General features: G+C 39.1%; 1 protein-coding gene across 1 annotated transcript in view; it reads right to left on the reverse strand.

Moving 5' to 3' along the window:
* Positions 1 to 17,508, reverse strand: part of b4galt2 (beta-1,4-galactosyltransferase 2) — a 208,894-nt gene that overhangs the window by 86,898 nt on the left and 104,488 nt on the right. The window contains exons 3-4 of the mRNA XM_006792142.3: positions 14,140 to 14,258; positions 12,153 to 12,269 (exon numbers count right to left, since the gene is read on the reverse strand). Of these exons, the coding sequence (XP_006792205.1) occupies positions 12,153 to 12,269; positions 14,140 to 14,258 (236 nt within the window). The remainder of the gene's footprint in view (positions 1 to 12,152; positions 12,270 to 14,139; positions 14,259 to 17,508) is intronic.

Below are 17,508 nucleotides of genomic sequence, written 5' to 3' on the forward strand. Positions count from 1 at the left end.
AATACAATAAAAACTAATAGTTATGCCCCATAATGTTAAAAATAGTTGTGCTGTGACTTTGCATTTGATTTGCCTTTAAAATGATGGATCTACGTGACGATTAGTGGTCATAACAATCACCAGAACTGCATTTATTTATAAATGCTGACAGTTCGATCTTCTTGATAAGACCAACGCTTAATAAGACCAACCGACGTTCTGAAGAATATGGTTAATCTGGTGGAATATCTGAACATACCAACAGAAACAACAGGACAAGCATGAAATAATCCTTAGAAGTAATACTGTATAAAATGGATATGAACAACAGGTGACTGTAATTATTTTTAAACTGCATTTTTTTTTTTTATAAATGTATAAGAAATGTATTTATTAACATAGACTCACTGCAGCCAATGAGGCAAGCTATGGGTCTGGAGTCTTGCCCCAGGACACTGTGGCAGCTGGAGGGGTCAGAGACCCTCGAAGCCAGTGATTAGTGGACAATGCGCTCTACCACCTGAGCCAAGGCCTCTCCACTACTAAAGGTGTATTATTAATCCTTTCCCATAACCTTTGTGAGCAAGAAGAAAAAATAAAAACAGTTATTTATCTGGCCTTTTCTGTCAGCTGTGTGTGCTGCAGGAAAATGAAGTCAAACAGACAGTTTAAGCGTGAGACTGAGGTAAGTGCTGTTGGGGAAACAGCAGAGCACCGAATGGGTCTGAACCAGAGTGACATTTTCAGGCCGTTTTAACGAGGCCCTGTCAAAGCAGTTAGAAGGTTTCATACAGCTGTTCTCAGCTCTCTGAGTAGCAAGGTTATGAAGTTTGGCTGTGTGGCTGATATCTGCAGTGGACTGTGTGAACAGTGAAGGCCCACTATTCAAACATCAAAATGCTTTAGCTCTGAGTGGAGGTGAAAGAAAAGAAAAGAAACAGGTGATTTCAGGCTTTCAAAGACTAACAAACATCAACAACATGATTTTAAAAGAGAGTCGACACAACCAGTCACGCACAAAGTTTATATGAGGAAACCAAAAGCCTATAAGCATGTCTGCAGTTTATCTGACTCTAAAAATGTAGCTGATTTAAGTCTGGCTTTGTTGCCAAATACCTCTTAGATATCATCTTTACTGTTAAAAAAAATCAAACAGTAACAAACAAAAAAATTTACAGTGTTTTGTCCTCTCTGTTTTTCTGTTAATGTACACCTGCGTGTTTCTATAATGTAGAACTGCTGCTGAGCTTTGTTATGACTCCAGCTGCTTAGAGGGGAAGGGAAATAACATTAATGACCAGGCAGAAGAAGGTAAAGCCAAAATTATAATTTCTCAGTAAATGAAAAGTCTTTATAAACAATAAAAGAACTAACAGACAATGAGTGCTATTTAAAAAGAGGAAATAAAGGATTTTATATTGTCCTTCCTGCCTGATTTCTTAAAAATAAAAAAAATCCTCTTCTATCTTACCCAACTAACCACACCAATAACCATTAGTGAGTAGCACCTTTAAAACCAAGTGGTAAACAAAGAATCCCCCGCCCAGCGTCAAGGTGCAGTGACTGTGTTAAGCAAAAACAAGAAGGCATCAGTAAAAACCTACTGCAACGTAACCACAACAGCAAGTAAGAAGGTAAAATCTAACCTAGAAAACAGTGACAAAAAACAACCACAACGCACTTTAGCAGGCACAATTAATCACAGCCGGCCCAACTAAGCAGATGGTGCAATTGTTGGCGCAGCTTGATTGGAGCAGAGACTGAGATGCTGGTCCAGTCAGGCACAGCAGCAGAAAAGACAACTGGAGACACCAATCCTGGGCAACAGCTTGAACATACTAATTACCATGTTAATCAAGTCATGTTAAATGTTAATCAAGTCTTCAAGCTTGGTCACCAGATCCAGCTCCCTGCACAGACATGCAACTTCTGATTCGCTGTCAAGAAATCAGAATACTAGGAAGAGATCAAACTCTCCTCTTCAGGTGTGTCAGTAGTTTTCCTTCAAATAACTCACTTTAAGAATGTTACCACATAGATTTTTATTTGTATAACTGTATTCAGCTTGGTTGAGATTTCACTGATTAAAGCTTAAAATGCATTTTGTGTTGCAGTGATTCTTTCTTTAGCAATTTACTAAACTGACACATATTTTAAGAGAAATTAGTGAACAGCCTTGGCAAGATGTTCAATAGGAGTCTTAAAGGCGTATAATTAATTGAAATAACCTACCAGGAGCTGAATAGCTTTCTAAAAGCTGCTGACAAGTCACATATTTTCAGTATAAGGCATCTCGACTTGAAGGGAGCTGGACTTCTTTTTCAGGTTCTTCACCTCTCATCCAAAAGAGTACCTTTAACGCAGGGATCTCAAACTCCAGGCCTCGAGGACCGGTGTCCTGCAGGTTTTAGATGTGTCTTTGATCCAACACAGCTGATTCAAATGGCTAAATGACCTCCTCAACATGTCTTGAAGTTCTCCAGAGGCCTGGTAATGAGCTAATCATTTGATTCAGGTGTGTTGACCCAGGGTGAGATCTAAAACCTGCAGGACTCCGGCTCTCGAGGCCTGGGGTTCGAGACCCCTGCTTTAAGCCCTCCCAGTAGACACACCTATGGTATCAATTTAAAGCTCCTACGTTGCCTTGTTCTTAAGTTACTGCATTCACAAACTTGAGTGCCCAAGCCACCTTACTAGCAATCTAATCTGCAGCACTAATTTTTGCTTTGTTAGTTTGGGATTTTTTTCCAGTAAGGAATATATGGCAACAATATATCCCAAAACCCTGGTGGCCTTAAGGTGGCCTGTTCAGGTAGAATTTCAGACCAAGCTGGAACTCCTTGGGGAGAAAAAAAAAGACTACCTTAAGAAAAAGTTCTGATAGATCACAGCTGGATCACCGGGGAGAGAATTTCTGATGACTCCAGGGTACATTGTATTTCCTACTAACTCTTCAAATGATGGTGATATATGAATCATATCGATCGTGTGTATCAGCATGTACTTTTGTCTGTAATTCCAGAAAGGTGGTTGTATATACTAAAACTAGTTTCAAGTCTCTTCCTTTGGTGTTTGTACTTCTTGTACTGTTTACTCCAGTGTCCACGAGGAACACTGTTTATTTTATACACCTGCTGCAGCTCACATTGGCCATTTGGGACAATAAAAAATGGCTTAAACCACAACTCAGTGTAAAAATGAAACAAAACTCCAGAAGTAAAATGAAAGCCTCACAACTATACTGCACAGTAAAGATGACATTATTCTTTAGCTTGATGTTTTAGTTTTGTCTCCACAGCTTGGTGTTAATGCTTCCTTGATTCAAGCAGAAACTGATTTCGGGGGGGCGGCACACATTTAATTATGCATCACTAAAACACTAAAATTTAAATTCATGGTTACGCCAGGCTTCAAATTATGTCTGTGCGCATTAAGTAAACACACAGGCAGGTGCAACATAGACTTTCAGAAAAATTTGTTTCAATGAACGTCACATGATTTGAATGTAAAAACAATTACAATTGGAGAAAGGAACACCTGCAAAAAAGTATCAGTTGTTTCTTTTATGACCACACAGTTTGGCAAATTATAAAGAAATTGGGGGAACTAAGACTGAGAAGTTTTCTTTTGTAGAAGCTCGGATGGTTTAAGTTTTCCATAAAAAGGCTAAAAAAAAAAACAAAACCCAAAACAAAAAGAACAAAATAACATTTTTGTTCTACAAAACATCAAAACCTGCAATGGTGGCATAATTTGAATAAACCTGAAAAACACACACACTTTGACTATTTCTATCTTATCTTATCTTATCTTACTCATACCTGGTCACTGGTAAGATCACTGCATTTGCAAAAGAAAATAAATCCTGATTCATTACCTGGAAATTATAAATAACTAAATAGTAACTATGAGAAAAGGTTAATGAAAGCAGGCGATTTGGAAAATGTCAATTGCTCTAGATATTTCTTCATGACTGATGGGGGCAGTTAGTTTGCTGTTTTGCTGCGTACCAATATGTGGTAAGTCTGGGGAGTTAAGAAAAGCAGTTTTTTTGTCTTTATCTGAGGAACATGGCCTGGCTTAGGTACAGGGCCTTCCTCATTTGGTGTTGTTTTGAAGTTATGGCAATAAGCTTCCCTCTGAGAACAGCTTTGAATGCATCCCAAAACACAGTTGGGCTAATTTCTTCTGTGGAATTTTCCTCTATGTATTGCTTTATCTCTTTCTTGATTTGGTCTTTCGTTTCTTTTTTATTCAGACAGCTCAGGTTTAACCTCCAACAGGTGTTTCTACGCCTACTATTTAGATTTAGCTTTAAATGAATGGCACAATGATCAGAAATATCTGCCCACTCCACTTTTTTTTTTATGCGCAACACAGATTTTCTGTGCGCAGAGACCGTGCCTGCAGTGTGCGATTGCGCATGCGCGCAGCTTAGAGGAAACATTGCTTGTAACTATCACTGAATTACTTTGATGATGGGAAAGTCTTAAAAACCGAGCCAGTGATCGATTCATTTCATAGACAGTGACGGTCTGAAAGCAAACATGAAAAAAACTTTTGGGTTATTTCTCTTTGATTTTTTTCTGGATTTGATTTTTTTAATGCATCTCACTACGATCCACTTTAGGTGAATCTCTAGACATTAAAGTCATGTAGACATGGTACATTTTGCAACTTTTATGTTTGACAACTGGCTCTCTGAAAACTTCAGGACAGAAGAGAAGAATCTTGCAGCTAAATCTGATGAATCTATAATTCATCAAAGCGCAGGCAAGTGCTAGCACATCAAGCACTTTGCACCTGGGACTTAATGGGGTCTAAGGGTACAAGAGCGAACAAGAACATTAGTGCAGTTCAAAACAGCAACAGCGCTCCAGCAAACACCGGAACATAAAGTTGCAGGAGGGCAAGGTGGAGGAGGAAAAGGAACACAGTTGTTTATATAAGATCAATATCCTATTCCATGGTCAGCTGCACATATTTCCCTTTTCTTCATTTTCCTTCTTTTTTTTTTTTTCTTTTTTACATTTACGGTTCAGACAGCAGAGAAACACCGAAGTGCATTAACCATGCATGCAAAGCTCAAGCAAACAACAACTTTATAAGATTAAGACTGTAAGACCAAATATCTCACTCAACTGCACACCTTCCAAGAATATAAAGAAAATAACAACTAAATACAATCACAGTCTCCCCCAAAAAGTTAGCCTGCTGTGTAAAATGTAAATAAAGACAAAATGCAATTAATTGCAAATCTCATGCACCTATATTTTATCCACAATCGAACATAGAAAATATATAGAAAATTGTACCATTTTCTTTCACGATGCTCCAAGTGTTTTCAGATATTGAATGGTCTGGACTGTAGGCAGGGCAGTTCAGCTGGACTCTTCTAATAGTTGTAATAGCTGGATTATTACTTCATGGATTAATAGCTGGTTCATTATTGTTTGGCTGAAATATGCATCACTTTTAGAAAAAGACATCATCTGGATGGGTGCAATGCTGCTCCAAAAACTGTGTAAATGTTTCTAGATGTCCAGATGGGCCGCCAGTTCAGACACATGATGGAGGTACATCGTATGGAGGGTCACATATGGTTTCTTATTTGAATGACAGAGCTTTAATCTGCATCTGCAGATGGCAGGGTGAACCATGTTCACACAGTGATTTCTAAAAGTGTTCCTGAGCCTGTGCAGTGATTTCCATGACAGAGCCATGCTTGTTTTTAGTGCAGTGGCACCTGAGGACGTGAATTATTAATAAACACACATTGTTTCTTATATTGTGTATGAATCTGGGAACTGAGAAAAAAAAATCTTCTTGGTACATCCAATCATGTTAGGGACCTGTTACCAGTTAACCAAATGCAAAATGTTCATCCAGCAGTTTCTTTTTATTACTGCTTACTTTTTGTGCCCGATCCAAACTTTGACGTGTTGATTTTGATGCATGTTGCAGGCACCAAAACGAGCTAGCATTTTTCATTTAATCTGTTGTCCACTGTATCACTTGATGCAATTAAGCAGACATTGCACTTTTTATATTACAATTAGTACTTTTTTTTTTCCACATCAACCTCCGATATTATTAGAGGTCTTTACACTTGGATGGATGAAACTGGTTCAGTCCTTCTTGAATGAATAGGGAAGTGAGGGATGTTGTTCATTATTCTCTGACATTTTACAGCCCAAAAAATGTCACCTTATTAATAATGAAAATTAGCTGCGGCTATAATTGATATACGCTCATCTTTAATTTTCACCATACTACTGACTGGATACTGTGTCCTCTTCTACGTGTGACTTGGCAGAGTCAAAGTCGAGAAAACTCTCGACTCTCAAAACAAAAGTGAAGACAAAAAGGAAAGTGACTGATGATTACGGGCAAATTTACCAGCGAGAATAGATGGACACGGGTGTTTGCTTTCTTGAAATTTAATGAAATAAAAGCACAAAAACAAAAAACAAAAAAACAACAAATGTCACCCAGTGAAATGCACAACACCAGCCACTATAAACCCACACTCACTGCCTGTCCCGAGACCAATGAACCATCTAGTCTGCCTTAATGTGACCTTCACTTTAAAACAACAAACGGTGGGAATATCTCTATTTGAACTTTCTTTATTTCTATTTTATTCTACTCTACCTCTTCATTTTTAAGGAAAATTAGTACTCTATTTGTCTTACATTTATTTGAAAGGTGTAGTCCATTTGGCATACAGTTTTACATTCATAAAAAGGTGAGCTATGAAAATTTAATGTCTTGCTAAAGTTCGAGCTGCTAATCAAATGTCAAGGTCAGGGGTTGCAAACCTGAGGCTCTGGAGCTTCACGTGGCCCATCTCAGCTGGCTACCTGAAGCTTTGTTAAAAAAAGAACAAAATCTATATAAAATGACTCTTATGTTAGTAACATAAGAACAGAAAAAAAGTCTGAAGACAGTCTTGTGTAGCAGAACATTTCCTTTTCCTCATAAGTACAAATTTTAAATCTGACATATTTATTTCATGACCTTTAGGAGGAAGCCTGACGCCACAGTTGAGAACCACTAGATTATACATAACTCTTACTAAAACTAGCTTGACATCAACAATAAAATATTGCTTGGTGCATTAGTATTAACAGCTGAATAACGTCACACAGTCACAGAGGTCATTTGTTCTGCAGGATAAGTGCTTTTGGTTTTAATAATGATTTTGCTTATAATTTGTATTTTTGCTTCGGTGTGATTTTAATGCAGGATCATTCCTCGTAGAAATACATAAATGTGTCCAGTTTTCAAGTGACCTTAAGCTCTTATAAAAAGTCCTAACAGCAGATGGCTCTTCCTCCTTCATCACTTCTGTCTCTCACCCTCTTTCTCACCCTCTTTTCTTTTTGTTCTGTCCCGCTCTTTGCCTCTCTCTGGGCTTTCCTCCAGTTTTACGCGATGAGCTGATGGCCAACAAACAAACATTGGCCCCGGTCCTCGGCTTGCAGAGAGGACACAGAGCAGCAGGGCAGAACAGCAAGGTTGCTATATCACTTTCCGCATGATCCCTCTGCAACGCCTACTCACTGTACCTCACCAGCTGCACCACCGCTTTTCAGAGCGAGATGATAGCTGCTTAAAAATTATCGGTTGAGGGCAGTGACACGGTACAGCAAGCAGGGAAACCGCTCTTAAGTTTATGAAAAGTTAAATGACTTATGGATAAATCATTGCTCTTGCACAGCACTCATACCTGGTATGAGGTGGCAGGAGGTTGAAAGGAGTTGTTTTGTAGTAAAATATTCTAAACATAGAATCTGGTGGGTTAAAAAATGTTTCCAGTCAGCAGAGAGGACTGCAAAGTTACAGATAAATGGTTATTATTGAAGTAGATATGCGACGATAAATGGACTAATTTAATTCCAAAAGATCAAAATTCCTTTGTGTAAATGAAGTGCAATGACGGATGACCATATCAGATTTTCTTAGCCATTCAAAAGCTTGAAAAGTTTCTTATTTAAATAATGAACAATACTGTACAAAATACGATGTGATCTGAGAATACATCTATCATTCATTAGCTGCTGGTTCACTCAGTCCTGATGGTTTGTGGTGCTGAAGTTAGTGAAAGTAAGATGTGTTGCAGGACTCTTGCACTAGACTGCTCTGTGTGCTTAAAAAACAGGCAGGTGAGCTTATATGCTGATGATGTTTGTGAGGATGCTTGGGCCAAATTTGATGCTTCAACTCTGTGGGTGAAAATCACACCAGACAACACGGCCTTCCTGTTTCCCACTGATGTGAAATAGACTTGGTGATTGTAAAGGGTTGTATTTGCAGTGCGTAGCTGTTAGCTGACCTTCAATAAAATAAAGAGGATATTTAATATCTGTTTGAAGGATGAAGATTCATATACAGCACTGTGCAAAAGTCTTGTAAGTCTGTATATTTTGCTTCCAAGAAGTCAGCTTTTCATGCAATTTTTTAAAAAGTGAACTTTTGCAATAATTCATGCTTTCTTCGGTCTTTCGCAGTTTTTCTTTGGACATTGGCTGCCTTTTCACTCACTTTCAGTCCCGTCCTTGTAATTGATCGTTTTATGAGGAGTGTTTATTGAGCCACTTAACACTGATGTGGATTATTGATTATTATGAATTATTTAAGCATAAAAAGGCACCTAACCCGAGAGATGAACCAAGTCAAGTATCAATGTATTTGTGTAGCACATTTAAAACCTCAGTTGACAAAAGTTCTCCACAGTAAAAGCCTGGATTTGATTGAGTGATTGCACAACTCTTTTACCAGCAGTGTTGGGGATATGTATCTGATGTCAAAATTCTGTAATTGCAAATGCACAATAATGCTATCAGATATTCATCCACCATGCAACACCATCTGAAAGGCATCCGATTATCAAAAGCTTCATTTTTCAGCACGACAGTGCAATAACGCACAATGAAACTATATAAGTCATGGATTGGCCTCACCAGAGCACATTACCGAAACTTTAGTGAAGCCTGAGATCAGAAGTCAGGCAACTAAAAAAAAAAGACAGGTTGTGTAGAAGAATAAAGGTGGTCACAGCAAATATTGATGTTCAGATTTTGTTAAAAGTGCACAAACTATTTTTTTCCATGTATTTTTGCAGATGTTTCAAGAAATCAGTGCATCTATTTCCCATTTTCCTAGCAAAATACAAAGAAATGAGGGGTGTTTTGCACAGTGCTGAATGTGCGTGTGAGTGACACATACACAAAAAGCCTCGAAGGACATGACAGCCATTTTCTGTTAGCCAAGATGAGCCCGGAGGGTGGAAATTATCACAGCATGACCTCCATCCCTGACACACACACCAGTGCAACACCCCCACTCCAACCTTTTAACTCCGTGTTAAAAGGTTACAGATTTTCACTCTTTCAACACTTGAGCGAGCATGATAGCAAAGTTCTCTCCGCTATCCTTTTGGAAAGTGACGCCGGGTGTAAAGGTTTAATCGCCCACCGTGTCAGATACATCAGGGCTTCTTGTCATCAGAGTCCCACCTCTGTCGCTTTGATTCGCTTCCACTCAATCTGCCTGCTTGTTCCTCATCGCTGCCTCATTTTAGCATCTTTTCCTGTGACTCTCTTAGAAGTGTTCTGGCAATCAGAGCACTCATGTGTCCTGACTTACCTCTTTAACAGAGACCCGTAATAGCTGGAAGAAACAACGTTACCAATTGAGTTATTCAGGCAAACATTGTGGAAGCCTCAAGAATGAAGATTGGGAGCTCTTATGTTAATCAGAGGTAGAGTTTTTTTTAAAAATGAATCAGCTGATCAGCTGTCAGTCAAAATATTAGACCAGATAGAATCAGAGACTGTATATTAAAGATGGACATGATAATGAAATCACCCGTTGACTGGTTGGTTGGTTGGTTACCAGTGGATGAAGTACAAAGTTATTGGTTAACAGATAAAAGCCTGAGCCTGGTTCTGCCAGAGGCTTCTTCCTGTTAAAATAGAGTTTCTTCCCCACTGTCATCAAGTGTTTGCTAATGGCGGTCACCTGATTGTTTGGGTTTTCTCTGTATTACTCTATGGTATTTACTTCACCTCATCTTGAGGCGACTGTTGTTCTGATTTGATGCTATATAAATAAAACTGAATTGAATTGACAAACATACTTATAAATTAGTCCCAAATAAACCACATCACTGGACAACCTGACAAGTCCACTGATTTAATTAGTCTAAGTGAAGCCCAGCAATGGGAGGGGATAGTGATAATTCACACGTTTAAACTCGCATTAGTTTAAACTCATAAGTTTCATTCTAAATATATGGAAGTGTTACAAAAGTGGAAATTACAGAACAAAACTATTTTATCTACTAGGCAGTAAATATGTTTGTTTTTGCTATAAAGCTTTATGCTGTAGGAGCTAAACTTGCTTCTGATTAACTGCAGACTTTGGCCCTCATGCATTGGCTTAATTCTTCAGCACTGTAGGTCACTGTATGGCACCATCAACAGAGGTTTTGAGATAGAGGAGAAAAAAAGCAGTATGATTATGTTTCAGACAAAAATTGGGAACCTAGATTCACTAGCAACACTTAAACTTTCATTGTTGTCATCATTATTATTATTCATGACATGTTCGCTTTTTCAAAAAGTCCAACTTTTCAGTTAAACAAAACATAAAAAAGGAGATTCGTGTAACATCACAAGTCAAAAGATAAACAGAAACTGCATGACATAAGACCTCTGTGCCTGCAAACCGCCCGGAGATAAAACTGAAGGTGAAGTCAAAGTGTTTACAGTCTTGTGATGGAAATGCCAATGAGAGATGGGCTGGAAGGAAAGGAGAAGGTTAGGTTAAAAATGCTTCAGATGTTGCACCCACTCTAACAGCTCTTACCCTCACTAACAGCTTCACTTTTGATATAAGAAAGATTAAAAACCGTTCAGATGTGTTTACGTGTGTGTGTTTGTGTGCATAACTGTAAGAGAGAGAGAGGACGACAGCAAAGGAGTAAGACACTGGAACATAACCACATCAAGAGCAGAGCGCAGCAGGGCAGGCGAAACCAAAGGCCTGTTCCACAGGGGAAGTGATTAAGGCGTTGCACAAGGCCCACGGGGAGCAAAAGGGCAGAAAAGAGAGCTCATTATCCATAATGTGGAAGAAGAGTTATTCTTGCCACAGAGTCACACACACACTCTCGCAATATTACTTAAAAATCCATCTTCTGAACCGAGTGATAGTAAATATGTTGCTCTGGAGAAGGGCTGTTATTTGGGTTAAAGACAGTCAATGAAGAAGTTTGGGATGGGAGAGGGGGGGAGGCAGCTGTTAGGGACTGGAAGATGACTTGTTCTCAGTTGCATGCAGCAATGAATTCGACTGTATTAATAGATTAAAAAATGTAATATTGTGTTCCAATGATTTTTTACAGCTTAATACAAGACAGACGTACTTTGTTGCTCTTGTCATAGTGTATTTTGAGTTTTACAGGTCAGGCTCTCGGAGCAGTCTCTTCTGCTTAACCACTGGCTGGAGCCTATCGCAGCTACCACAGGGTGAGAGGTGGGGTACCATGGACAGGTCGCAGCCCATCGCAGGGCTGACACAAAGAGACACAACCATTCATACCTATGGGAAATTCAGAAATATCAACTAACCTAACCCCACTAAAATATTTCTAATATGTTTACTTTAACACCTAATGACAAGTAATGAAATAAGAAAGAAACCACTCAGTTCAGAAGAGTTACCCCCAATCGAGGGGAAAGAGTTAAAAACATTGTTTGTTTCGCTCACAACAGAACTTAACCAGATCATCAGCGTCAATTTTCTTCCATTGTTTCTTCTGTGTCTCTCTCAAACTTACATGAAGGTGTTACCAAAGCCTAAATATGCAACTGCTGGTCAGTTAAAAATAAACAGGTGGTCTGTTCAGCCGCTTCCCTGGAGGTCACCGCAGTTCCCAGGAGGTCACAGATCTGCACGTTTGATTTGGCCAAATGCCCACCCTCCCATTTATCCTGGCTTGTGACCTCCTGTGGATGGGTTTGTATTTCCTCACAGTCTCAAACCAGAAATCCTTCACGTGAAAGGCAAATTTATTAACCACTACACCAAGAAGCCACCAGGTCACTTAAAAAGAAACGCCGTATTGCAGTTCTTACTGCCGTTCAGGCTCTCTGACATCCTACCTGGTTGATGATGTAGATGCCGTAATCAATCTTCTGGCGTCTGAGAATAGGGTGGAGGTAGTGGAGCCAGTACTTTAGGTGATTCTCTCTGTGACGAAACGGGATGATGATGGCCACCTACACAACAGGGACAGTTTCAGCTCATTACCTGATTGTACTGAATGTGTAGATTTATTATAGATCATATCCCAGACATTACCACTTGACTGCCACGACCTAAACCTGGTTCTGTTGGCGGTTTCTTCCTGTTCAAAATGAAGTTTTCCTTGAGCACCTTGAGGTCACTGTTCTTGTAATGTGGCACTATAAACACACTGAATCAAACCGAATGACCACAAACACACACCAACTAAATCTCTAACACGAGTGAACTGTTATTTCCACAGCTCCTGTTAATGTCACAGTGAACATAAAGCGGGTTCTTATCCATAATGAATAAAGCACGCCAAGTGAGCAGAGCTCACTGGCAACACATACAGACAAATTAAGGGGCCGTGTCTCTGAACTTGAAGCGAGTCATTTTCAGGTGTCCAAGGTTGAACCGTAATCTCCTCTGTGAGTTCATGGTAATTTTGTGTTCAGATGAAGATTGGCAGAAAACTAACCTTGGTTTCTGTATAGTTGAGCACATAAATTGCCCAGATACTCAAAGAGGTGTCATGTAGAGGAGAAAGTCAACCACTGAAAATGCTGAAATTAGGAAATTCTCAAAAAAGCTGCCGTCCACACCAATATAGCAATGTTTCATTTGTCTCCATTAATTTAAATCCAGTAAAAGTGAAAATGAACTCCAGTAAAAGAGAGCTGATCAATCAAAGTTAAACGAGAACATCAGTAAAGAAAAGGTGAGTCACAATTTTTGTGATATATATATTAACTTCAAATTTTGACTGTCTGAGGATCTTCTCTGCCGCATCTCTGCATGCGTGTTTGTGTTTTTAGTCTTTTTGCAGGTGTTGAAGTGAAGATGGGTATCGTGGTCATCAGCAATGCCACGATCCCTGGTGGCACTGCTCCTATACAGGCAGCTCACTGGCTGATACAAAACCGAGACATTAGCGAACGTTGAACTTAAGGTCGGTGTCAGATCTGAATTCTGTCCTCTAATGTTTAAAGGTTCAAATCGCTAATATTCAACTATCACATTAGGAACAAACTGATTGTAAAATAAAAACACCTTAACGTTTGAAAGATTTGTTTTGACCAGTGTTACCTTTGGCTGTCAGAAGATCTATAAATGCTATGAAATAAAATGTATCACCCATTCTTTTTGAAAGCATCACGCATTTTATGTGCGCTCACAGAGAGCCTGAAGCAGAAAACCTGAGTTAACAGAGAAAGTTGATAACCACCAATATGAAAGCAGTTATCTCAGACTGTGGTTAAAAGGTTTATTTAACAAGGTAATGCAAAGAAAGCCTGGCTATGGACTAAGTCATGCAGATGGTGATCCCCTAGTAACCACTGGTTACTTGGGAAAATGTGTATTCACTCACCATTTGGTTGCTAAGGGTAAATATAGGTTTGCATAGAAGTTGGGGCACCAAAACCCCCCCAAAACAAACTGCTGCGGTTGCCTGTAGTTTCAACTTAACAATTGCTCACTGAGCCCAAACAAACTTTCACCTTCAAAATAAAATTTGCACCATTTAAAACATGAATTTTACTTTGAAAGAGAACATTCTCTATTTTTGTCTTGCATCACTCTTATTCAAATTTCAGTATCGCTCAGCGAGTTTCCAGACAATTCTCCATCTTCAAAGCAAACTGTATTGTGTTAGCTTTTCATAATTTTGTCTATTTCAACATTTTTGTTTAGTACCTCATCATTGTGACTTCGTCTAAGTCTCAGGCACTTTATCAGGCACTAAATCTCATCTTTTATTTTTATACTGGGAGAAGCTGACTTCTGCTAGAATATATTTACAATGTGAAAATATAGTTTATTCAAATGTTGTGAAATACAAATAGCGAGGCATCTACAGACCTTCCATCTGGGCCGACAGTCTGGAGGCGTGTATCGGCCTCCCTCGGTCACATTGGGATTTTCTTTCTGCACTCGTTCCATCGTCATCTGGGAGCTGAACTCGATCAACAAACGCCCCACTGAGGAAAAGAAAAGAGACAGAGAAAGTGAAGAGAAAAGCATTAGTGGGATGAGTTGGGTAACAGACTAGACAGGGCATGAAAGAAGTAAAAAGACATGATGGGGGGAAAGAAAACAAGAGAGGGAATGAGGGACACGGAGCAAACGCTTTTAGCTTCAAAGCAACACTATACGTGTATCAAAGTGATGTGTGCAGAAATAATGATTTCAAGGGATATGTTTCGCATAATGCTTCATTTAATAAGACGCACAGGCTTTGGAAAACCCATACTCCTAAAAAACAAACAAAGACTTTGAAGTCAGATGTGTAAACACATGGAAAGTAATTATGCAGCTTAGTGATAAACCCACATCATACAGTATGTTACATCTCTGCAAATCAATCCTTTGAGTACCGATGAGTCAAAATCTATCAGTGTGCAAGTGTGTTTATGTGCATGAGACCAAATTAAAAGAAAGATATGCTTTAAATCTCTGGCCTGGATGATAAATCCAGCCCCTTGCTCTGAGAACCGCCATCATTAAAACACCCGAGAAAGCTTCGCTGTTTGGGCTCCGACCAAAGCCCCCAAACCACGGACCTCATTTCAACAAACCAGACTCTCAGCACTCATTCTCCAAACTGCAAAATGCCACTCATTAGTGCATGTCTTTCTTCAGCGGCCGGGAACTCATTAGCTCAAATCATCACGCATCATTTGATTCACCAAAAATATTAAGTAGTATTACATGATTTTTATCATTCAAGGCAACAAAAACAAGCCCTGCTTATGCATCTTAATGCAGTTTATCTATATGTGACTGAAATCTTTAAATAGAAAAAGGACAGACGGTGACTGGTTCTTAATTATCTGTATTACAGTGAACACTGTCACTGCACTACAGAGGAGAGAAGCACAGCGAGCGGCCATGAATGTTTTCAACAATATCAAATGTGTTTCAGTCTGCAGATGAAAATAATACACGAAAAAATGCACTTATCCTTGTTTAAATATTCTCTATATTTCTGAGTTGTTCAGATTTTTGGCATTCATTAGCATGAAGTATTTTAACCTGTTCTCACAGTTAATACAAAAGAAAAACACGACACGATAAATCTGGTGTAAATTTTTACCTGATATTGTGGCACCATGTGCTTACGTTCCCACGTTCCCTAGCTCGCATAAGGAGACAAGCAGACGTCTCAGAGAGAAGGAGCTGCAAGTGATTCTCTAATGAGAATTTAGTACACAAAAAACAACCTCCAACAAACTACTTTAGCAGGAAACAGTTTAATTGCATATTTTCCAATGGTGGAAAAAACAAACTTGTTTCACCACTTGAGGCAAAAAACCCACCATTGAGTACAACCAGGACACGAGGACAGATGAACAGACACGAGCGGCAGGATGACGTGCGACTGCAGAAAAACAGGTTAGAAAGCTTGACTTAAATTGAAAAATGTTTATTTTATTATGTGACGATGTTGTGCAGCTGCTGACAAGTTGCAAGGCTAAGTTACTGAAGTGTTAAGCAGTTACGTTATTTACTTTGAGACTTTACATCATCAGACTGATCTTTTCCCCACTGAAAAGCCTAAATAAGTTCCACAATACACTTTTAAGCAATAAAGTGCCATATTTACCAAATATGATACTAATTAAAACTCATATATGCAAATTTATATTTAATTATTAAAAAAAATCAAACCAGAAGGTTCAATAAGGACCCCGTTTGTCCCCCAAAATTTAATTATCTGGCAATTATTTTATAATTTAGGCTTTAAAGGGTTAAAATTCCCATTAAAAACAATATTATTGTGCTTATACATGACTTGCTGTGTCGCTGCTGCAGTATAATACTGCTGCTGCTCACACCTCGTGGCAATGACTTCACACTTTGAATTAGGCAGTCTGTCATCAATGACAAGGATGGAAAACGTCCTTCATTTACTTACATGTATAAATGCTGCTGCCTTCAAACTGTAATCACTAATAAAACATGGTGATTTCATTTTTTTCCTACATCACCATGACATCATTTTGAGGCTACATCATCCAACCTGTACTATTCAGATGGTTGTTTATTATTAAAGCATTTACCTTTTTAAGCTTTGAACATTTTATCTAAAATCCATCCATCTTTTCCTCGACGACACTACAAGAAAAAATTAAGGGAATTTCCAGAAACCGTATGAACCCCGTGTTTTTAAAGCGGCTACGCTTGAAGGCCGCGGAAAAGGTCTGTCCTCTTAGAAAGGATTAAGACGAAATGAGGGTGCACGCTTTACAGTCTCGCCGCAAAACCCATTTAGGGTGTTTTGCCGGGAGTGTCTTGCCTCCTTGCTTAATCACTAAACGTTGGACTGTCAGTTTCAAAGCGTTACAAAAATTAACTCATCGAAAACGTACATGTGAGAGGGATTCGACTGTGTTTGCTGGAAGTTTTGCCAGACTGTAACTTCTCAAACATTTAGATAATTACAGCTAAAGCAGCGATTATGCATCAGTGTACATGGATTGTATGATTCCCATTTGTAAGTATGTATATTTACTGTGCAGTAAACAATCTACTTTCAACATACTTTTGGTGGCCAAGGTGTGTCTTGTGTTGTATTATGCGAGTATGAACAGACAGTATTCGCAGCATCACAGAGCACAGGAAAGAGAGGTGTGGCTCGTAGAAGCCCACGAGACGATAATGGGCTTAACATTGATGCATGAGCTCCGTGTTGAGAGGTCTGCTCCAATCAACACCGTGCAGGTGAAGAGTGTAATCAATGGAAACAAGGTTACATGTCCATAACACACCTCTTTATCACACCACAAGAGCTGAATGCAAACAGTCCCAGCAGCCCCTGACTACTTCTACCCATCGCCCTCCATCCTCTCCGCACTCGGGTCTCTTTCTTCCTCGTTCCCCTCTCACACTAATGAGACAGAAAGTGGAACATGGTGTTTTCATCTTCTCTCTGTGATTTTTTTCCCCCAACTTAGTTTTCAGGCAGCTAAAACAAAACGGGGGGCTTACTGGATGTAACATAACATAGTATACTGTGGATTAGGTTTTCTGAAAACACAAGAAAACATTGGGCAAGGTTTTAGTTGTTCCTGTTGAGGATAAAAGCTGGTTTATGGGGAAAAAATCCCCCCAATAAATATAGATTAACATCATTGCAGCACAGGTCGTCCAAGTGTGACTCAAACTGATACTGCTACAATTTCAACTTCGCCTTCTTTACAATTCCAAATATGAACCGTTTAAACACTG

Source organism: Neolamprologus brichardi, chromosome 18 (genome assembly GCF_056152115.1).
Source record: "Neolamprologus brichardi isolate AB-2024 chromosome 18, ASM5615211v1, whole genome shotgun sequence".
In the NCBI taxonomy this organism is placed as follows: Eukaryota; Metazoa; Chordata; class Actinopteri; order Cichliformes; family Cichlidae; genus Neolamprologus; species Neolamprologus brichardi.